Source organism: Prionailurus viverrinus, chromosome B4, assembly GCF_022837055.1.
Source record: "Prionailurus viverrinus isolate Anna chromosome B4, UM_Priviv_1.0, whole genome shotgun sequence".
Taxonomy (NCBI): domain Eukaryota; kingdom Metazoa; phylum Chordata; class Mammalia; order Carnivora; family Felidae; genus Prionailurus; species Prionailurus viverrinus.
The window spans coordinates 38,068,005-38,091,051 of NC_062567.1; the positions used below are offsets into that span (position 1 = coordinate 38,068,005).

The window sequence follows — 23,047 nt, forward strand, 5'->3', positions numbered from 1 at the left end:
TTTCCCTGGCACCCGGTGATGGTGGATTGAAACCACCACCTCTCCCAGCCTCAACAGAGGGGAAGGGAAAGGAGAGAGAGAGAACAAACCCCAAGGAGAAGTTAGTGGTCAGTGAGCTCCGTCCCTCTTGGCTTTCCCCTAGGCTGGGGTTGGCACCCTGAGTCTGAATCACTTCACCACAGCAGACAAATTAAGGTTTAGGTCAGAGCATTTTGCTAAATTCAGCATGTCCAGATGACCTTCTCATTCCCCGAGAAAAGTTCCTAGGGGTTCCTAGTCTTCCCATTCACCAGCTGGCCAGGGAGAGAGCACGGTGTCAGGAAGAGGCAGCTTTGAGTTGTCTGTGTGGATCTGGTTCAGTGTGAATGTTGCCTCTTGCTGCCATGTCCTCTCAAGTGAGTTGTTACTTAACCTCTTGGAACCTGTTTTATCTCTAAAGGTGATGAGAGGATTAAATGAGATGATGTATGTCATTCACCTCCTATAATGTGAGACGTGCATGGACGCCCATAGAGAGTAACTATTCCTATTATTGTATTATTGATTTTCCCTTCTGTAGCCTCTGGAGGAGTTGCTCATGGACAGAAAAGCCTGCCAGAAGTCAACTCAACACTAACCTATGACATCGTTGACCATCAGCCTCTGCATATATTCTTTACAAAAAAAAATAAAGTTTTGCCCCCTAAAATTTATAATTAGTTGAGGAAAAGAATCCACTCGTACCTAATGGCTGTCCAGCCTAGGGAGAACTCAGGCTGCAGAAATCAGGAGGAGGAGGAATTTTTTACCAAGACCGCCCTGCTGCGGAGGCTGTGGGAGTCATTTTGGCTTCTTGGAGAGGAGAGTTCACAGGGCTGAGCTTGTGTGATGAATACTTATTTGGAAGCCAAATGCAGGTTCTAACTTGAACCATTTACTATGAGTGCCTAGGCTCCGTGGGTTCAAGATAGAGTTGTCCAGCCATTATCTCTTTCTTACCTCTTGCTTCCTTCCCACTTACCTGACCTGTGTCCTCCCTTTGACTATCACCATGCAGCATGAGGCCCAGTCGCATGGCTCTACAGCACTAGGTGGAAGAGTTGAGCCCATACTCTCCAGATTAGTGTAAAGTAGAATGGCGAAACACTGTTCCACGTAAGGGCTGACCCCAGAGAAAGCTCCTACCCCCCGCCCCACGCCATGGCTTCCTGACCTTCACCACTGGCATTTAGAAAGCTAGTCTCTGGGCGTGCCTGGGTGGCTCATGGGGGCGCCTGGGTGGCTCAGTTGGTTAAGCGTCTGACTTCGGCTCAGGTCATGATCTCAAGGTTCATGAGTTCAAGCCCCGCGTCGGGCTCTGTGCTGACAGCTCGGAGCCTGGAGCCTGCTTCAGATTCTGTATCTCCCTCTCTCTCTGTGCCTCCCCCGCTTGCCACTCTGTCTCTATTTAACAAAATAAATAAATGTTTAAAAAAATTTTTTTAATTAAAAGAAGAAAGAAAGAAAAAGGAAGCTAGTCTCTGTGCCCAGAGGAAAGCTTCTCCATGTCATCCGATTGTTTGGTGTTTACATAAAGGTCCAGAACAGTGGTTCTCAAACTTGAGCAAGCATCAGAATCATCTGGGGGGATTGCTGGGCCCCACCGCACCCATTTCTAATTCAGTAAGTCTAGGATGGATGGGGGCAGTGATTTTCATGTCTAACAAATTCCCAGGTGCTGCTGCTGGTCTGGTGACCACACGTGGCGACCCGCTGGCCTAGAGATAAGTTTCCCAGTGGCCCAGCTTCTGTCAATCTGAGCACTGCCCCCAGATCAGTGGCTTGGTCAAAGCCTCAGAGCAGAAGTTGTCCAGAGGGACGAGATGACCCCCCAGGACGATCATACTCACAGAGGGACTTATTCTCCAGGACTGTCACCTCTGCAGCTTTTCAACTCCTCTCTAATAAAACTAAAGTTAATAACAGGTCCCTTGCTGCTATCTTTAAATTCTGCCAGGAAGTAACATTTTACTTGTGATCCTTAATTGAAGGCAAGTCATGGTAGTTTTTTCTCCACTCAGGAGAGTGGAGTTTGGTTTTTGTCATTGTTTTCCTGCGTGGTAGGACTGGGTACAGGAGGACTCCAACCTCCGCTCCTGCCAGGCGTCTTTGTCCTTCCAAAGGTGACAGCCTCAGCCTTCATCTGGAGGTGGGAGCGGAGGGTGCCAGGAGAGGATCAGAAGAGGTGGTGAGGACTAGACTCCTGTTGGTGCATGCTGCCAGCGCCGGGCCCAGCCTCCTGACGGGTGAATCAGCCCATCCGAGGCTTGGCAGTCAGCGGTGAGCCAGGGTTGCCATGGAGACGGGTGAGGCTCGAGCCCACAGGTCTGGGTGGCCTGACTTGTTTTTAAATGTTGAGGCCTGTGTGAACATAGAGGCCCTTATCTCTGCTTCTGAGGCTTTCTTAAAGCTTGACTGGTATTCGGGGGCCCAGAAAAGGCCGGTAGGGGAAACTCACATCCTTGGTATTCAGTTTGTTACCGACTTCCCAGGTGCCATGGGGAACTATGCCTACAGGTCTCACATGCTTAGTCCTTTAAAAAAAAATAAGTAAATAACGAGGGTTGATGTGTATCTTACTGAAGGAGGAAAGTAAAGAGATAAAATCCCCTCCTTCTCTGATCTGCTTTTTTAATTCACCCAGGGAAGTAGCCTGTGATCCCGGGACAGAGCTGACTGTCCCCTTCAACCTTCCTTCCCCACTTTCCTTTGGCCATTCCTGTCTGCGGGTGGCCAGTGTGGGTGTGGAGGAGGTAAATTTATCCATCATCCTCCACCGCACCGCAACTCGCACAGACCCACAGAAACCAGAACCCCAGTGTCCTAGATTGCCCTGTTCCCTCCTGCCCAACCACCCTCTCCAATTGTAGAGGGACACAACTGATAGCCACCGACTGCCATGAATTGCCCCCCTGTCGTGTTGTGTCTTTCTCAAGGTTTATTATTCTTACTACCGTCCTTATTTTCCCTACGGAATCTGGCTGGCTATGCCACATTGTGGTCATTTGTGGTCTGCAGAGTGTAGTACATGGGTTACATCATTTATCCTCCCCTTCAAGCTAGATTAAAGGCAGGACAGGCGTCCTGCAATCTTGTGCCCAAATGAGAACTCTAAGGGTTGGAGAAGCTAAGGAAAGTGCTTAGTATGAAACAGCATCTAGGTGGCAGACCAGAGTTACACCCAGAGTCCATGGCTGTCTGCTAATCTGGGGCTTCTCAGCAGAGGTGTGCCAGAAAACACCCTGGAGGAGGGGGGTGCTGAGACAGATGCACATGTAGAATTCCCCAGGTGATTCTGACATCCACACCATGTAGACCAGGTCTGGTTGGCACATGCATGCAAATGACAGGTGACAGAACCAGGGCCTCCTACTCCTTTGCTTTGTCATTCTTTCTGCCCCGCACTGAAGAATGTTATAGCATCTTACTGACCACCGGCTCACCAAAGTAACCGCATGGCCATTGCTTTTCCAGAAGGACAGCGAGAAGCAGGAAGGCCAGCACCCCTCCTTACCCTACCCCTGTCCTCTTACTACGGCCTACCTGCAACCCCCCAAAAGTGCAGATGTGACCACTTAAAATCTGAGGTCAGCCTTAGAGAGAAACTGCTGGTGGAGAATGATCCACCCTCCCCCTTCCGGGCTTTCTAAGGCAGTTGGATAGAGAAAGCATGATGAATGTTTTGTCCTTTAACAAAATGTGTGACTGGTCAGGTCATATTACAAAAGAAGGGGACCTGGAGGAAAGGGGGGGTCTAGCCAAGACCACCCAGTTTGTTTGCCATGAGATTTTTCTTTGAAGTGGGATTTGTCCAAGGCAAACAGGGCTGTTTCCTGTAGAGGGGTAGGACACAGCACCACATGCACATGCACACACATGCACGCACACACACACACACACACACACGCAGCTGCCCTTCTTGTCACATCTTTCTGCAGGCGTCATTCAAATGTTTCCGTCAGTGGGGCTGCCTGCATGTAAATAGTTCCCCAGGTCCTAACTGGAACCAGTTTTGCAAACTTGGCACCGGGTCCAGAGCAACCAGGTGCCCCTAAGTGGCATTATGCTTTGATTTGTTTTCAATCTTCCTTTGGAATTAAAGACACTTCCTTTAACTCTAGGTGTGTTTTAGTGTAGGATCCCTGGGCCTGGCCCTCTAGTGAGATTCATGGCGTGACTCGTTGAAGCACTCGGCTTCGCGTGGCTGCCTTTTTCCTGAGTGGTGCTTTCCGTGGCGGCAGAGGGGTGACCAGAAAATGGTTCTCTGTGAGCCTGAGCTTGGGCCCTGCTGGGTTTTCATGGCCCCTGGAATTGGCATAAGCCCCGGGTGACGGGGTTACCTGTGTGCTCACCAAAGATTGGAGTGTCGAACTGGACTTATTCATGGGGTGAGGACAGTGACTCATGGACTTTTCATAAACTCTCGTTTTCAAAAGACTTTCTATGGATTTGTCCCTGAATCTCACTGCGATACTCATCACATGCCGTGGTGGGTCTTTCTCAGGTTATTGTTCTTGGCAGTTTCTGACTTGGCAGTTTCTAGCGAGAAACTAGAAGCTGAATCTGAAGGAAAGGCCAGAAGGGAGAGGAAGCTTATTGAAGAGAAGAGGAGCAGAGAGAGCGGATTCTGGTGGATTTCAGAGACTCTCTCCCATTCAGCAATCCTCTCATTTGTCGGATGATTATTTGTTGGTCGACTGACCATTTATTCATGAATTTAGAATTTATTCACTGTTGTGTCCAAAGTATGGATGGGGTGGGTGAGCTGCCAGAATGACTGAGAAGCAGCCCTGCCCTGAAGGAACTTGAACTCTAGTGAGACCCTAGCCCAGAACACCCTCGAGAAAAAGGGCGTGTGTGATGATGCTGCAGCTGGTGGGATTGCGTTTCCTCCAGAGACTGAGGACGTCTTGGTGGGGAAGCAGCAGGCCCGGGTGGCCAGGACAGCATTCCAGAAGGAAGGGCTGGCATGAGCCGAGGCGAGGATGCAGGGGACTTATTTGGGAACCTGAGTGATTCCATCTAAGGGGCCGGTAAGGAGAAGGTGGGATCCAGGGTTCCGTGGTGTCCTGCTGCAGAGAGATCAGAATACATGAAGACACAGCTAACACCTGAAATCTTAAAACTGAGCGACTGACCTAAGCCTTTCAGGGACATGGCTGCTGTCCACATGGAGGGCTGGGTGCATTATACCGTGACCACTTTGTGGGGACCTGGAGAGGGGTAAGCCACCAGCTCAGGGGTGAGTGCACAGGGCAACCAGAAGGAGCAGTGAGCCTGGAAGAAGAGAGGGTTCATTTCTGTTGGGAATTTTAGGATAGAGAGACCTAGAAGCTTTGGAAGAGAAGCCCCGGCTTGATAAATATGTATATACATGTGCACACACATGTATATACGTTCTTAGTTTTAGAACAGTTTCAGATCTGCAGAAAGTTTGCAAAGACAGTATAGCAAACCCCCTATGTCCCAAGAATTTCCCCCGTGGTTAGCACCTCTAATTACCACATCACATTTGTCACAGCTAAGAAACCAACACTGATAATGTTGCTGTCAACTAAACTAAACTCACTCAGATTTCACTTGTTTTACCAGTCATGTCCTCTTTCTGTGCCAGGGTCCCATCCGTGGTACCACATGATGGTTGTCATACTTCTCCGTCTATGATTTGTGACCGTTTCTGTCTTCCCTGGTTTCTCATAACCTTAGCAGTTCTGAGAAGTGCTGACGAGCAAGTATTTTGTAGAATGTCCTCAGTTTAGGTTTTTCTCATGGCTGTCTTCTAAAAACAAAAGGAACATGCGCGAAGAATTTAAGAATTTCCAATAAAACAATGGGGAAAGGCTATCCTTTTTTTCCCTGCACTGTCAGATAGATGGGACCATTTTTGGCCTGAAGGCAAAGGACCTTTTCTCAGCCAAACCGGAAGGTTTTCCTTTGGCTTCCTTTGAGAATGAGGTAAGCAGGCAGACTGGGCAGTGCCTCAGGCTAGGAGTAGAGGCTCTGGACTTTTCACATCCATCCCCACCACCCAGCTGGTGGTCTGAGGCTGATTGCTGTCCTTTACATGGTGGGGGAGGGGGGCCTGTGATCAGGAATCGGCTAACTGAACGTCTACATCAGACCTGCTCAGATCCTGCACTGTTACAAAGCAAGGCGGCCACCATGACGACTGTGTGGCCAACGTTCCTGCCACACATCAGCTAACTAACCTGGGAGGAAACCAGCAACTTCTTGGCCTCCCAGATCCCCGATTTCTTACTTCATGGAGTCCCTTCATAAGCGACTCAGTGTGACAGTTTTGTCACAGGTAAAGTTCTCCCTGGTTCTTGCCATTTGTTTTCTCCTAGTATTCCACATAGCTAGGGGTGAGAGCCAGGTGGGGGCCTGGGACCCGCCTCAGTGCCACACCAAAAAGTGAACTCTTCTAGAAAGTAACTCTCGAGCTCCTTAGATAATACTGCCTGCACAACCATGAGCCATTATTAGGTGACACCCATTATATGTGGCCCTGTAACCCTGAACCATCCATCGGTTACCCGGCCGATAAAGCCATTTCTCCAATAGCATTACAGAAAATGGGGCAGCTAATGGCTTACATATCTTCCCCTCAGGCCAATTAACTGAGTAATTCAATCCAAAAGAGCAGCAGGGCTCATTCCTCTGATTTTTGTGAACTATGTGCTCCCGGTTCTGCCCCTGACCCTCTCCTCCACCTGGGTTTCTTAGACCTTCCTCCTTGTCTCTTTTGGTGAGTTTATAGGCGTAAGAAACTGAGATCATTACTGCTTTTTCCATTTCTCCAGAGCCAGCTGCTTTTTCTTTCTCCTTTTAGTAAAGTGTTGTGGCTTTGACAACCAAGCAGTGTGAGGCCAGGTTTTGGGTGGGGTCCAAACATGGACTCCCGACTCTGTCTGGCCTTGTCCTTAGCCAGGGTGAGACCTGAAGTCCTTTCTCTCCTGGTTCCAATTCTCCAGTACAGTGTCCTTTTTGACACATGTGTGTATAGACCAGATAAATGACTGGACTTTTACAGATTGGCTCAGGCTCCTTGAAATTATAAAATGGAAGAGGCCTCACCATTTCAGGCTTTAGGTGGGTACCCTCTTGTTATCCATGGAATCATACCCAAAGAGAAATAATTGAGGCTAACTTGTTTTTGTTTTTTTTAAAAAAAAAATTAATGTTTATTTTTGAGAGAGAGAGACAGACAGACAGAGTGCAAGTCGGGGAGAGGCAGAGAGAGAGGGAGACACAGAATCTGAAGCAGGCTCCAGCCTCTGAGCTGTCAGCATAGAGCCCGATGTGGGGCTCGAACTCATGAACCACAAGATTGTGACCTGAGCCAAAGTTGGTGGCTTAACTGCCTGAGCCACCCAGGCACCCCTGTTTCTGCTTTTTTAAGTAGGCTTCACACCCAGCATGAAGCCCAACACAGGGCTTGAACTCACAACCCTGAGATCATGACCTAAGCTAAGAACAAGAGTCAGACACTTAACCGATTGAACTACCCAGGCATCCCAAGGCTAATTCTTTGATAAGCACAAGCGTAGAGCAGAAATGACAGTAAGGGACACGGACCTCCCTTAGGTCCCAGGTGTTGTCAACAAGAGGGAGGACTGAGGACAAGGTTTGTGGCAAGTGCTGTCTGTACCTCCAGTGCATGTTTAGTCCCTGCCCACAGCATTCTCAGATTAACACTGTCATGTCCATAGGGAAGCCAGCAGCCTCAGTTTCCCATTGTCCAGGGGCCTCACTGGGCCTTCATATGTTGTGGGGAGAGGAGGAAGTATTGCCTTCTTTCTTTTAACTCTCCAGGAGCCCAGGGGGGAGCTAGGCCAGAGCCCGCCCACCAGAGTCAGGACCCACTTAGTGTGTGCTTGTCCTGTACTCAGTTTACAGGGAGGTCCCAGCCTGGCCCCACTGTGTCCCTGCCCCAACAGTGGCACTCATGAGTCAGGAGAACCCAGTCTGTGCCAGAGCATCCAGGCTAGAAATGGGGAGGGAGACTCCTACTTTTCCCCACGGAGCCATGTCTGCTGTCTTGGAATTAGGCCAGGAGACCCTCACTCACCTGCAAGTGTCCTGTGAATAAGAAGGAAAGCCTGGCAACCATGAGTTTTTCTTTCCTGCACTGTCTGCCATGGGGCACCTGGGGGTATGTACTTCCTACCGATGTTTGGTGGTTGCCTTCTGTCACATGAAGCCTAAGAGATCTGGGGAGATGCGGAATGACTCTCCTCCGCGGGGAGGAGTGTGATGCTGGTGACTGGGGTGCTGATAAAGTTCTTCTCACAGAGCCCGTTGGGTTCCTCTTTCGGAAGTACTTCTAATATGATCTCCTTTACTGTTAGCCATACTTAAAAAGCAAGGAAGGGCCACATCTCGCCATTCCTGTTCTACAGATGGGAAAACTGAGGCAATAGGGCTCTGAGCCAGGAAATCCAGAGCCTCGCTGTGGAAATACACCACTGGAGGCATGGGCACAGTTTTGACCCTATGGCAGGCTGAGGCCCTAGGTCGTCCTTTCCACCGTCGCCACCTCCACCTCCACCTCCACCCGACACGTCTACACCCACCACCAAGTCCTGGGGAAAAGAAGTGGAACAAACAATTAAAGAAAGAGAGGCCTGGCCACACGGTGGGCCGTCCCAGCTCTCAGGGCAGAGAACCAAGCTCTCTCAGGAGCAGGGCTCTGACATAGGGCGCCTCTGTTGAGGAGGCATCCATGGGAATCACTCTCATGCAAACCCTGGTCCGAGCGAGAGTGTGGGGAGACCAGCTGGCCCTGGGGGTCAAGGACAACTTGGCAGGGGGTGCCGCCTGCACAGGCCTCTAGTTCAACAGTGCCAAGCTGGGATTTGGCACCTCGGTTCTGTCCCTTGGTAGGAAGGGCTGCCCTTTAGGGTCCAGTATCTCAACTTGCCCACCTACAAAATGGGATTTTCAGAAGATTGGGAGATTACTCAGAAGTGTCTTATCTGATGTTTATGTAAGGATCACTCGTAAGGAAGCAGGCATCTAAAACCTGGAATGGGAGGGGGTCAGCCTGTGAGGTTTCCCAGGGTGAAAGGGAAGGGACAAATGTCGGCCACTTAGGGAAGATGCTGGTCTATGTCACTTAATGAGCCATGTGATTTTGTAAGGAATCGACCTCATTGGTGCATGGCTGTGCCCCTTGAGCAACCTGCTTCTTTTTTATCATATGGTACATATACAGAGTACATCTGAAACATCAACAGATTAAAGAATAATCAGGAAGGGAATATCCGCGTCACCACCACCGAAGTTAAGAGCTAGAATATTGCCAGTGCCCTAGACCCTGCTCTCACAAGTGCTATTCCCTTATCAGAAATCCCTTCCTTCCCCTACAGGGCACCGCACACTTGACTCTATGTTAATTCTTTTCTTTATCTTGGTCATTTATATGTACCTCTGAAAAGCAGAGCAGTTCTTAACTATAAGGCATCACATTGTATGTTTTTTTGGTGTGTCTTGCTGCTGTTGTTTGGCATCATGAGATGCACTCATAGTATTGCACGTAGCTACAGTGGCTCATTTTTCACTGCTGTGGAGTATTCTAGTGTCCATGAAGTATCCATTCTACCGGCTGGACTACTAGTAAGTAATTGTTCCCAGCTTGCTGATATTTTTAGCAAATGGACTGATTCCCACACTGGGCCCCTGTTACTACCAGGTGCACGGTGAGAGGCAGGGACCACCAAGGGTGGTCACAGAACCCTTTGGAAGTGTCCCCTTTAGTGTTGTGGGGCTGTGCTCCTATCAGCAGCCAGGACTGATGTCCACATCCTGTATATCCTGCAGCTTGCTGGGATCGCGGTCCTTGCTGTTGGACTATGGCTCCGATTCGACTCTCAGACCAAGAGCATCTTCGAGCAAGACAGTCAACCTTCCAGCTTCTACACAGGTGAGCAGGGGGAGACAGTACTTCCTCCAACCGTGGAGATTCTGTGTTGATCCAGGGATGGGCCTGGGGAAAGACTTTTGCTCTGGCCATACTGGCCTGTCACGTCCCTTTCCAGCCATGCTTGGTATTGCATGTGCCGCAAATTTGCATCGGACTGATGTGGTTGGTTTCTTCATGCTGACTAAGTCTGGCATTCTGACCATTCCCCCAATAGGAAATGGGCTTTGCCAAAGTTACTGCCACTCTTGAGGGTTTAAGAACCTCTGTTCTTGTCCCTGACCCTCTCTAATGTCATGTCTCCTTAGGCTTGATCATTTCTTTAATTCAAAAAACTTTGTCCTGGGGATCCAGAGTCCCAGGAGTAGGAGGGGTGAGTCCTCCCCACTGTACAGATAGGGGCTCTGAGACCCAAAATACCTGTCTCCTGCATAGTACAGTCAGGATTAATAAGAGAGTCAGACCCTTAGTGCTGGTAAATGCCACAGGGTATTTGGTTTTATTTGTTTTCTTTTTTAATGTTTAAAAATTTTTTTTTCAACGTTTATTTATTTTTGGGACAGAGAGAGACAGAGCATGAACGGGGGAGGGGCAGAGAGAGAGGGAGACACAGAATCGGAAACAGGCTCCAGGCTCTGAGCCATCAGCTCAGAGCCCGACGCGGGGCTCGAACTCACGGACCGCGAGATCGTGACCTGGCTGAAGTCGGACGCTTAACTGACTGCGCCACCCAGGCGCCCCTTTTAATGTTTATTTTTGAGACAAAGACAGAGACAGAGCATGAGTGGGGGAGGAGCAGAGAGAGAGGGAGACACAGAATCCAAAACAGGCTCCACGCTCCGAGCTGTCAGCACAAGAGCTGGCAGGGCTCGAACTCACGAACAGCGAGATCATGACCTCATGACCTGAGCCAAAATCGGCCACTTAACCAACTGAGCCACCCAGGCGCCCCTATTTGTGTGTTTTCTAAAGTGCTTTTGCTTTAGGGCAAAAGTTTCCAGTTTAAACACAAATAGGCTTAGCAGGTTACACATGGCTCCTGGGCATTCTTTTGTCTTTTCTACCATTAGTCTGTCCTTTTCACCTGCTGGGTCACCACCAAGGCTCACCCCCAGTTTCTAGTCGACACAAAATCCGTAGCCCTTCTTTCTGTGTTGGAGGTAGGAAACACTTCATTTACGAGAAACGGAGGAGCCCCCTATTTTTAGGATTACACTGTCATGTCATCAGGCTCAAAGTGTAAGTTTGGTCACTTCCTTCCCACCCACCAAAGGAGTTATTTTTAAAAAAAGATGGAAAACACAGGCTGAAGAGAGTTATTCCCCAGGCCTTCTGGAAGGACAAGGTGGCTGGCGGACACATGCACCCCCTTCCCACCTCCCAGAGGCCACCTGGGCCGGGCCTGCCCAGCCTGCTTAGCCACACGCACCCAGGCCCTCTGGATGTTTCCCTGCTTGTATTGCTTGTTGCTGTTGTTTTTTAGGGTGTGTGTCCCTATTTCCAGAAAGAAAGTGAAGGAAAGAAAAGCACAAGTATGTTTTTTGAAAAAAAAAAAAACAACAAAAACAAAAAAACTACACACACACACACACACACACACACATGCACGCACACAAGGTTTTAGGAAGCAGGTTTCCATAGTGCCCTGACTTGTTTTAGCAACAGCATTTTTGCAGGTCTGCGGCTGGGAGCCTGGAATGTGGCCCTGTGGAGAGAGAGCAGCACGAGGGTACTGTGCTGAGGGGGGGACCTGGAGCACCCCCTCGCCGCACCAGGGAGCTGTGAACCCTCTAGGGGAGAGGGGAGAGCATATCTGCACACATGTGGAAGCGAGTGGCATCCTGTTGGGACCAGTTGTCCTGAGGACAGCCTGGCCTCCTGCTCTGTCTGCACCGTTCTGGGCAGGGTGCCTGGCTGCACCTTTCCCAGTGGCCCCACCTCTCCCAGCGGCCCCACAGCCCTGGTTCTATCTTTCAGTCTCTAGGACTCTGACTAATTCTAAGTGTTTTTTAGATGTGGGCAGCAAAAATCTCACTGGCAAGTGGACATATTAGGAGGGAGACAACTCCTCCTTTATGTGTCGCTCACACTCTCATGTATATTGTTATGTGATTTAATCCTCATAATTCCGTAGGGTACATGGAATGATTAGCATCTTCTCAATGAAGAAAGCAAGGCCTAGAGAGGTTAAAGAACTTGCCCAAGCTCGTACCCCTTAAGAGGCAGGGCTGGGATTCGAACCCAGGCCTACCAAAGCTGCTGCTTTTTTTTTTTTAATAATATTTTTTATTTTTATTTTTATTTATTGTTTAATCTTTATTTGTTTTTGAGAGAGAGTGTGTGTGTGTGAGCAGGGGAGGGGCAGAGAGAGAGGGAGACACAGAATCTGAAGCAGGCTCCAGGCCCTGAGCTGTCAGCATAGAGCCCGATGTGGGGCTCAAACTCATGGACCATGAGATCATGACCTGAGCCGAACTCTGATGTTTAACTGACTGAGCCACCCAGGTGCCCCCCCCCCTTTTTTTTAACGTTTATTTATTTTTGAGAGACAGAATATGAGCAGGGGAAGAGCAGAGAGAGAGAGGGAGACACAGAATCCGAAACAGCCTCCAGGCTTTGAGCTGTCAGCACAGAGCCCAGCGCAGGGCTCAAACTCATGAACCTGACCTGATATCAGAGGCTTAACTGACTGAGCCACACAGGTGCCCCCAAAAGCTGCTTCTTGTATTACCCATGCTAGATTGTGGGGAGGATGCCCCATGTGGGAATAGAAGTGATCTCCACCGACTAGATGTTCCCTGTTGGGGGAACCTTGGCCTTTGACCTCACCCAAACTGTAGTTGGGAGAGAGAGGTCACCAACGCTGGTGGCCCTAGCCAGCCGATGACAGATGGGGTGGAGAAGGTGCACAGGGTGGCAGAAGAGTGATGAGCACACGGGTGGAGGAGGCACAGCCTGCCTCTGGGAATCTCACAAGATGCAGGAGGCCAGTGTTCCTACCTGAAGTGACCAGGAAGGTGACTTGAAGGCACAGTCCCAAAGACACTCAGGGATTTCTAGTTGGAGGCCAGTGGCCATCACCCCCTCGGATCTAACAGAGGACTGTTGACGCTTTGCTTCCCTAGGAAAGGGCTCCACTTTGGTGATTGTATTCTGCTTGCAGAAGCCCAAGCAAAGGAGGGTAATTCAGGTGACACTAGAACATCAGTCAGACGAGTGACCACCTGGGTTTGGCTAGGTCTTGCAATTCACCAAGTGCTCTGGGAAACTGAGTCATTGTCATCCATGGGCAAAGGGCCAAGGAGGCTTCATTCTGTGTGTCCCCTTCCCCCTTGAGCTGTGACACCAGCCTTTGTATTGGCCCATGGCCCCTCTTCCAGCAGAGTGTCAGCTCCACCCCTGCCGATATTCCCAGCATCGTGGGGTGACCGTACCTGGCACTGGGGCACTAACCATCTGCGGGGCAGCCCCCAGGCCAGCCTGACCACACAACTGGCCCTTCAGAAAACCTGAAGGACCCAGGGGTGTCTTTTCTCCAGGGGGGCAACAGCTTCTAAAATAAAGAAAGAACACGTAACCAGGCAGAGAAGCAAGTTAAAAATGAAACTTTCCAACATTCAGAACAGTCAGTAGTGAATCCAGAACAGCTGACAGCCTTATATGGGCCTTCTCTCCAATTCAGGCCCTGGGAGATTCAGCCCGTCAGCAGTATCTGTAATCCTAGGCCGCAAACGTGTTGGGGAACTTCATTTTCTTGGTCCGGGGCCAGCAGCCCTTCTTAACTCCTTGGTGTCCTTCCAGAACCATCACCACTAAATGAGGACACCTGGGGGCTCCAGCCAGAGGCCACAGATGGCCACCCCTCCCCAGGATCATTCCTTTCTTTATGACAAGGCACCTGATAATTTCCAGAATACATGGCTTTTGCCCTCTGTGAGCTAGGGCAGTTAGCGGCCTCGGACAGTTTGTTTTGTTGCCCTGTGCCTGGTTCTTCCCATCCTGAAACTGGCAGAGCTTACACACCCCACACCTCTCTGAGACAGAGAACTACCTACTGGGCTTGGCTTGTTAGTGTGAACGGCCATCAGTGGAAGGAAGCAGGACCGAGAGAGAGAGCCAGTGGGGAGCCGCGTAGGGTTCCTTTGAACCCCCGACTGAGTCTTTGGAGACAATAAACTGTTCTAAGTTGTGAGATGGGCTTGGGGTGATGCCAAGAGTCTGATGTGTCACTCTGTCGCTGAAGCCCAGAGTCCTGATACACAGGGGAAAAGAATGCTCAGTTTCGTGTATAAAAGGACACCCGGGCATTTGCTTCTGCTGCACCAAAGGCTTTTTCTCTCTGGCTAGGCCTGCACTGTCAGCCTGAAAAAGGAAGAATAAACAGCCCTTAAGCAAATTAATACAGTAATCCTGGAGAAGGCTCCGTGACAAATAATTTTTTCCATGAGTCAGACAGAAAGCTAACATTCACTTGTTTTATAAAGGGGAACACGTTGTCATTTATCATTGCTGGCCTTTGCTAACAAGCTCAGGATGCAGGCGAGGAGGAGCCTTCCCAAAGGGAAGCCCTGCGTGGCCCTGTAAGAGGCCGCCAAGCCTTCCAGTGGTTTTGTGGCTTCTGGCGGGGGGGGGGGGGGGGGGGGGCGGGGGGGGGGGAGGTGTGGCTTGCAGATGAGCCCCCCGCTCCAGTTTGATGGCCGGTGCTAAAATCCCCATGGACAGCCACCAGGGGGTTGCTTGTCTTCATCCCTGGCTGAAGAGGGTAAGCCAAGACACCCCAGATTGGCAGCTACCTGAGCAAGATTTAAACCCAACAAGACCCTTTGTCCTACAAGCTTCATCTGCTGAGCCCAAGAAATGGATGTTTATAATTAACCAAGAAGCCCATTAGGAGGAGAATGTCCTCTCTCTCTCTCTCTCTCTCTCCCCCTCCCTCCCTCTCCCTCTCCCCCTCTCTCCCTCTCTCTCTCTCTGTGCATGGGAAAGCTTTTTCCTTTAGTGTAGCTCCCTACTGCTGCTTATCCAACTCTCCTGACTTCTGCCAGGGCTGTCCCGGCTTATGAACTGGGGTCTGGACTTAGAGAAAACATGTCTGTTCATTCCCACTGACTCTATTCCATGTGCTTGTAAATCCTTTTGATCTCTTAATACGCCCTATTTATTCAGCCCCTGCCGCAGAGCTCAAAGGAGTGACCCTCATCCTTCGTTGTCTTGCCCCAGTGAGATGGGGAGAAACCAGGGCCATCTGACTGACTGCTGCAGCTCACTGGTGGCCCCATGGCAGAGCCCGAAGCTGAGGGAGGCCGCCCCTCCCACAGCACCCATGCAGTGCACCCGTGGCCCCACAGTATCAAACGGCCCAGGAGGATAGGACTTGACTCCAGGACAGGCTGCATTTGTCCCCTTGCCCAGTCTGGGCCAGGCATGCATGGGAACAATACCCATATTCATACAACATAGGGGGTTGCCAGTAAACCCACGTGACCTGACATCACGACAGATGTGGGGGGAAAAGGCAGAGACACAAATGCTCCCTTGTGTGTGCTCTGCTGGGTGCTGCCCGTGAACCTCAGCTGCAGGCAGACTGCACGGTTTGTTGCCTGCAAAGCCTCGGCCCCGGGACTAGGGGTGCAGATGTGGGACAGTGAGGTCACTGTGACACCTGCCAAGGTTCTCACTGCAGTACCCTGTTGTGTATTGTGTGGAAACATCGCAGACACTCTCTCTCAGCTTCAGTCCTGCATTTCAAGGAAGTCTGCCTAGTCCCAGTTCGTAGGGAGGGTTCCGCGAGTATGTAAAAATTCATCACTGTGGTTATTAATAATTGTCATTCATCCTCCGTATTACTAAGGCTAACAGTAGCTAGCATTTGTTGTGCACATTTGGGTTAGATCACTTAATCTTTACAACGATCCTTGAGGCAGGCATTAGTACCATCCCCGTTTTGCAGATAGAAAGTTATTGCACAGAGAGATTAAGCAGCTTCCCCAGGGTCACAGAGCTGGCTTTCACATCCAGACATGCTCTCACCATGCGACAGGAGTCCTTCCCAAGGTTGGACAGAATATGCCTGCAAGACAGGGAGGCACACGGGATTGCTCTGCCAGTGTCCCCATGGGTCCTGCATGTTGGGGAGCTGGGAAAGGGTGTGGTCCCTGCAGGACAGCTGCGGCTTTTCAAGAATATAACTGCAAGATGGGTCCGTCTGGGCATCCCCTGGGGGGTTATAGGATGACGAAGGCCAGGCTCCAGTGTGTTCCCCTCCCAGGGGTTTGCTTCATGTTGGGCCTAGGCAGAAGTCACTCCCTTCTCACCGCCTCCCTCTCCCCCCATCAGTTACTCAAACTGACGACTTAGAAACAGGGTCATTCACTCACCCTCCCTTTAAAGGAGGATCCTTTTCAGCCTTCACCTGGAGCAAATGAATTGCAACTGTAAGATCTCTTTAGGGCACTCTAAGGGATGTTTTGAAATGTTCTAGCCACCAACCTCTCATTCTAATGATAAAGAAACCGAGGCCCAGAGAGGGAGAGCATCTTCCCCATGATCACACAGCAGTTAGTAGCAATGTTGAGATCAAAACAAGGGTCTTCTGACACCAGGGCTGTGTTCTTTGCACTAGAGCAAGTACCCCTACCTTTGCCAACCTGTGCCCCTGGGTGTTACTAACTGCACATGCCTCACCGCCACCTGGAAGCAGGGCAGAGAGGCATCCCTTCTGGGAATGAGGCAGAGCTGGTCCACCTGAGCATGGATGTCTAAGTGTACACAACCCCTTTCCTTTGGAAAACTTGCTCTGACAGACTCTTCTGTCAGGTAGAGGCCAGCAGAAGTCTCATCAGAGTCCCAAGAAGTTAGCCCCAGTTTGGAGGGTCTATTTCAGTTAGTGTGAATGGATTCATCTTGCTGGAAACAGCTGACAAACTGGGTCAGTTCACATCCTGAGTCAAACCTAGGGATTCCCATGGGTATCTTTGTCCTGGTTATAGAAGGTAATGAGCACCTTCCAGGAAGGTGAGGGTAAGAGAGGGGTGAGGGCTTAATGGGGTGGGGTCCTAGAAAAGAGATTGGTGGGGAGGAGACTTAAAAGCAGAGGTGGAAGAGGCTGTTTTTTGTTGTTGTTGTTGTTGTTTTATTTTTTAATGTTTATTTTTGAGAGAGAGACAGAGACAGAACATGAGTGGGGAAGGGGCAGAGAGAGAGGGAGACACAGAATCTGAAGCAGGCCGCAGGCTCTGAGCTGTCAGCACAGAGCCCGATGTGGGGCTCAAACTCAGGAACTGCGAGATCATGACCTGAGCCGAAGTCGGGTGCTTAACTGACTGAGCCACCCAGGAGCCCCAAGGAGGCTGTTTTTAAGGATGGGGGCAGCACAGATTCTTAGAGGGGGGAAAAAGAATTGCAGCATATGTCTGGGTCTCAACAATAATGACCCCATGCCTTGCCCTCTGCTCTCTGTCCTCAGGAGTTTATATTCTGATTGGAGCTGGTGCCCTCATGATGCTGGTGGGTTTCCTGGGCTGCTGTGGGGCCGTGCAAGAGTCCCAGTGCATGCTGGGATTGGTGAGTACCCCTTCTGCTCCCCACAGCCACTCTGACCCAAGGGCCCCGCCCCCAAGATCTCATAGAACAGATGGGGTGGGATGGGGTCCAGAGGGTACCTTAAAGGCATGAGCTATCCTCAGCCCCCACAGTGTTGCTCCATTCCAGGCCCCACCCCAGCCTCCTAGCCAGGTAGCCATCTTGCCCTCCTCCCCTGTAGTGATGCCTTGCTTCTCTTCTGTTCTGGAGCCTCTCTGTCTTATCACTTCCTTTAGGCGACTAAATGCCAGGACTTTGTTTTCCCCCTTTTCGAGGACCACGTTTGCTTTTTTTCCCTGAATCCACAGGTACCTTCGCCTTCTCTTATTTTAAAATTTGTTAACAATTTTCTTCAAATTCCAGAGTGCATTCACTTTCTTTATTTCCTCAAATAAAGAGCGTGAGTGAGCGATCGTATCTTATCACTGACTCTTAATTAACACCTTAGGAATATCAATTCTGGGGTCAGCTGTGCCCCATTCTTTCCTCCTGAATGGGAATCTCTTCCTACTACTGCTTTCACTCCTCACCTTGGCTCCATGCTCACAGTTCCATAAATTTCTTCCATCCCTTCCAGGCTGTTCATTTGCACCCCCAGATGCCCAACTCCCAGGGAGTTATTCCTCCTTATCCTCCGGAATACCCTTTGTGGTTGGCTGGCTGGGATTTCCCCTCATCTTACCCCTTCTTTGCCTTCTAGTTCTTTGGCTTCCTCTTGGTGATATTTGCCATTGAAATAGCTGCGGCCATCTGGGGCTATTCCCACAAAGATGAGGTAGGTGTCTCCCATAAGATCTCTCGGGAGTGATACAGGTTTCGGAATTCGGGGGTGGGAATGATGAGAGTGACAGGTGTCTCAGCTGGCCACTTTGGTCAGCTTTCAGCCATCAAACATGCTCCTACTTCACCACGCTCCCACATGCCCAGCAGAGTGTGAGCTCCCCCAGGGCAGGCGATGTGGGTGTGGTGCCAGCCACAGCTTCCAGTTCCCTGAATGGTGCTGGCACGCAGCAGATATTCAAGAAATACTCATCAGGTCTGTGTGTGTATGTGTCTCACACCTCAGCAGCCCTGTCCCCGACTCCTCTGGAAGGATGGCTTAGGAAAACGAGCCTCTGCGAGGGCTGGAGCCCCCTGCTCCTTCACCTAGTCTATGAATATGTGCCACCATGAGCCAAGTGCTGGCCAGACCCAGTGTGGGTCCAGTGATACACAAGCTGTGGTCCCCGCACTTTCCACCCAAATATGCATTTGGAGAATGCATATATGCAAATATGCACTAGGAGAAGTGTCCTAGAAGTCATTTATATCCAGAAGTTCCATGGGGTTTGAGAAGGCGGCATGCCAACAGGAAATCTCTTCTGGCTTCATGGAGAAGGGGACACTCACCTAAATCTTGGATGAGAGAAAGGATTTCAGGAGGAAAGTTGGTGGGAGACCCAGTACTTTCCGGCAGAGACAGCTGAATGTGGGTTCCGATGGGGAGCCACTGAGGGAGGAGTTGTGGGCCAGGATGGGCCATATCAGAACCGTGTATTAGGAAAGGCAGTCTTGGCATGTTTAGCAAGAGAGAGAAGAGACGAGAGACTGGATGCAGGAACCCTGTTTAAAAAAAAAAAAAGATTTAATTATCCAGATATAAATGCTACAACTGAAGAAAGAGGGTGGGATGATCACGACAGCTGCTGGAGAAATTCTGGATGTTGGTCAGTTAATTAACTGATTGGGGCGGGGGGGCGAGGGACAGGCGTTTGTTAAACTAGGGTGTACTGAGGTACCCAGTACTCTGTGCCAGACACTGCACTAAGGGCTTATCATGCAGCATCTCATTTAAGTCCTCACAATAACCACTGAGGCACGGACTCTTATAATCTCCATCCTACATATGCAGAAACTGAAGTACAGAGAGGTTTAGTAACTTGCCAAAAGTCACACAGCCTCTAAGTGAAAAAGAAAAGCTGCAAGCCTGAGGAACTAGCCCGGTCAGGAGTAGAATTTTTTTTATTATTATTGTTGTTCTTTAGATTGAGGAGAGTGCATTCGGTGCACAAGTAGAGGAGAAGTTGCCAACTGGGGCGGGAGGGACCTGCCAAAGGTGCAAGAGAAGAAGGGAAAACCGGATTGGGTTCCTAGGGACGTGGGAGGAGACGAGAAGGGCGCCGGAGGTGCTGGGAGAGGCAGGACCAGTCTGGTGGCTTCAGTCTGCTCAGTGACGTTTTCCAAGCACAAGAATTTGTTGGCTGAGCGTGAACAAGATGGAACAGGTGACGTTTATATGTTCTTGAAAAAGCCATATCTGCCCCGCTCTCGTCCGCCCGTCGTAGGTGATTCAGGAAGTCCAGGAGTTTTACAAGGACACCTACAACAAGCTGAAATCCAAGGACGAGCCCCAGCGGGACACCCTGAAAGCCATCCACTATGCGGTATGTCACCTGTGCCAACACCGCGACCCTCGCTGACCTTCCGTCAGAACGCACGTGCACACGGGGTACTGGTTGCACCAGCCTGTGCATCTCCATTCCAATCATCCTTTTTTGTTTGTTTCTCTCGCCCCATCCCTGCACTTCCCCCTGCAGCTGGACTGCTGTGGTTTGGCTGGTGGAGTAGAACAGTTTATCTCCGACATCTGCCCCCAAAAGGATATACTGTCATCCATCACAGTGAAGGTAAACTTAAAAACCCAATGAAGGTAAACTGTTGCGCCCTGGCCCCGCTGCTCTGGACAAATCCCACAAGGGTTGAAGTGAAACCTTGCCCTCTCGTTCTGGGAAGACAGGCATCTAAGTGCTTCAGAACTACGCCTTCCACCTGCGGAAGAGCTCCGTGGCAGCCATGTCTTTCTTCCCCTCCCTGGGGCCTCTGTTTCCTCCAGGGCAGCAAAACAAAGGCCAGACCAGGGAAACAGCAAAGTGTTCTAGTGGCACCTGGATCTGCCAGCTGCTGGCTTCTATCCCACCTCCCCCACCTGTGCTCTGAATTCTGCACTCCCGCTTCTTAGACGTACAAACAGCTCACGACTGTAAGCTAGAGCTCATGTCCACACTTCAGAATAATAGGAAGTAGCCTGATGGCCTGATAAGAAATAGGCCCCAAAGCAGGTGTTTCCCCTTCTTCCTTCCCTTATTTCTTACCCAGACTTTAAGGACCCACCTCCGTATCTCTTGGTTCTCCTTTCCATCCGCCAGTGAGGACACCTGAGCACTCCTGTCCTCGGCCCTTTCTCCCGGATCCCCAATGTCCTGGTGTGACACAGGCGCTGTGGGAGGGGGGAGGTGTGCCTGGAGCAGGGATTGTGTGTGACCCGAGTCTTGGTTTGCCCCCCTAAGCCCTGCCCTGAGGCCATCAAAGAAGTCTTTCACAACAAATTCCACATCATCGGCGCAGTGGGCATTGGGATTGCCGTGGTGATGGTGAGTATTGAGGACGTGGGGAGGGAATGATGTCACAGCGATTAACATCTGTGAAGCACATAGTCTGCCCAGGCACTGTTTTAATGAATCAATTCATTCATCAACTAATTTAATCCTCACCGTTCTTATGAGATGGGAACTGTTAGTATTCCCATTTTACAGACCAGGGAGTGGAGGGACAGGTCGAGTTGATCAAAGCCTCTGAGCTCGTGAGTGAAGCATCTGGGATTTGAGCTCTGTGCGTCTCCAGAATGCATTCTTCTAACCCTTAGGGTTCAGGGGGCAAATGTGAGGGGATGCTGGTCCTGCTGGTCCATGAACCACGCTTTGAGTAGCAAGGGTGTAGATCACCCAGCCCTGTTAGTGATCCTGAGGTAATCTTTAGGACTTGTTTTTGTTATGTGCCTGCTTTTCTTTTCCCAGAGAAAGTAGTTCAGTGAAAGTTACATGGACAGGAATTACTTCACACACACACATCACACCCATAGTCTGAAAGGCATGCAAAGGTGGACAACCAGAGGGAGGATTCCAGGCTTCAAAAAATCTACTGTCTTGCTAATCAGCCCTAGAAACCATTAAGTGCAAACAAGGTTCCCTGGGGTTACTCCCTCATTCCCCAAGAGGGACCTTCCTCTGCCCCAGTAAGACTATCCCGAGAAAGTGAGATTTCTTTCCTTTCTTAGTGGTTATTTACACCTAAGAAAGGCTTTGAGGCAGCTTTCAGTAAAAGGCGTGTAATAATACCTTTTAAAATAGAATATAAAACAGACATTCACAAAGATGGGAAGTACAAGCCTATGTGGATTATCGGAACGTCTGGCATTTGAGCATTAAATTTAGCTCTGAATTGGGGCGCCTGGGTGGCTCAGTTGGCTGAGCGGCTGACTTCAACTCGGGTCATGATCTCACAGTTTGTAAGTTCAAGCCCCTCATCAACCCCTGCTGACAGCAAGTGAGCCCTCTTCCAATCGTCTGTCCCCCCCCCCCCCCCCCGCTGCCCCCCACCCCATTCACGCTCTCTCAAAACAAAATAAAACTTTTTTTTTTTTTAATTCTAAATTTAGCTCTGAGCTTATTTGTCACACTCTGGAAGTTCTTCAGGGAAGTTGCTTGTGCAGTTTACATTGACAAGTGGCTGCAGACCCTCAGAATCCACCAGTCAGCGGCTCCCCCCATTAGAGCCAGCTAGCCTCCGTCTCTCCTGCTTTGGCACACTGTACATGCCTGACCATGCAGTCACCATTCTTCTCGTTTGTCTTGGCCCGAATGACTCCCGTCTTTCCTGTCCCTCAACCTTCCCTGAGCCATGCCACCCTGTTCCTCATGTTCCTTTCTGTCTTCTAGATATTTGGCATGATCTTCAGTATGATCCTGTGCTGTGCTATCCGCAGGAGCCGAGAGATGGTCTAGAGTCAGCTTGTACCCCTGAGCAGGAAAGCCCACCCCTAAAAATTGTTGCTTATTTTCCTGGGGTTTTGTTTTATTGTGTTTTGGGGGGGGGGGGGTTGTTTGGGGTTTTTTTTTGGTGTTGTATTGTTTTTGTTTTTTTTTTTATTTTTTTGCCACTAACGTTAGTATTCATTCCGCATTGCTAAACAAAAGTTATTCCATGTTTGTGTTTTTAATGCTTTATTCAATATTGGTATTTGTAGTTGAGAGATTTGGGGATTTGGTTTGCTTTGGTTTACATTTTTTTGGTTGTTTGTTTTTGCTTATTATGTTAAGCAGAAATCCTGCAATGAAAGGTACTATATTTGCTAGACTCTAGACAAAAGATATTGTACATAAAGAGAATTTTTTTTGTCTTTAAATAGATAAAAAAATGTCTATCAAACTTAATCAGGTTGTAACTTATGTTGAAGACAATTTGATACATAATAAATGATGATGACAATATCCTTGACTCGTTTTTGGTTTTTGCTTCCTTTATTTTTTTACAGCTATTTATTTTTCACATGTCTTTCAACTGCTGTTTTGTCTAACTGCATTTATATGAGAAATAGGTTGGGAGGTTGGTCTCCCTACGTGACTAATGAAGAAAGCAAGAGATGAAGGGATTTTGATCCAAGATCACACAATTATTAACATTTATTTAGCTCTGAATTGGGGCGCCTGG

General features: G+C 49.7%; 1 protein-coding gene across 1 annotated transcript in view; it reads left to right on the plus strand.

The window, feature by feature from the left end:
• The window catches only part of CD9 (CD9 molecule), a 34,047-nt gene extending 11,220 nt beyond the window's left edge, over positions 1-22,827 (plus strand). Inside the window, exons 2-8 of the mRNA XM_047866998.1 lie at positions 9,841-9,943; positions 17,406-17,503; positions 18,222-18,296; positions 19,846-19,944; positions 20,098-20,187; positions 20,848-20,931; positions 22,276-22,827. Of these exons, the coding sequence (XP_047722954.1) occupies positions 9,841-9,943; positions 17,406-17,503; positions 18,222-18,296; positions 19,846-19,944; positions 20,098-20,187; positions 20,848-20,931; positions 22,276-22,341 (615 nt within the window). The 3' untranslated portion in view covers positions 22,342-22,827. The remainder of the gene's footprint in view (positions 1-9,840; positions 9,944-17,405; positions 17,504-18,221; positions 18,297-19,845; positions 19,945-20,097; positions 20,188-20,847; positions 20,932-22,275) is intronic.
• Positions 22,828-23,047: the final 220 nt, after the last annotated feature.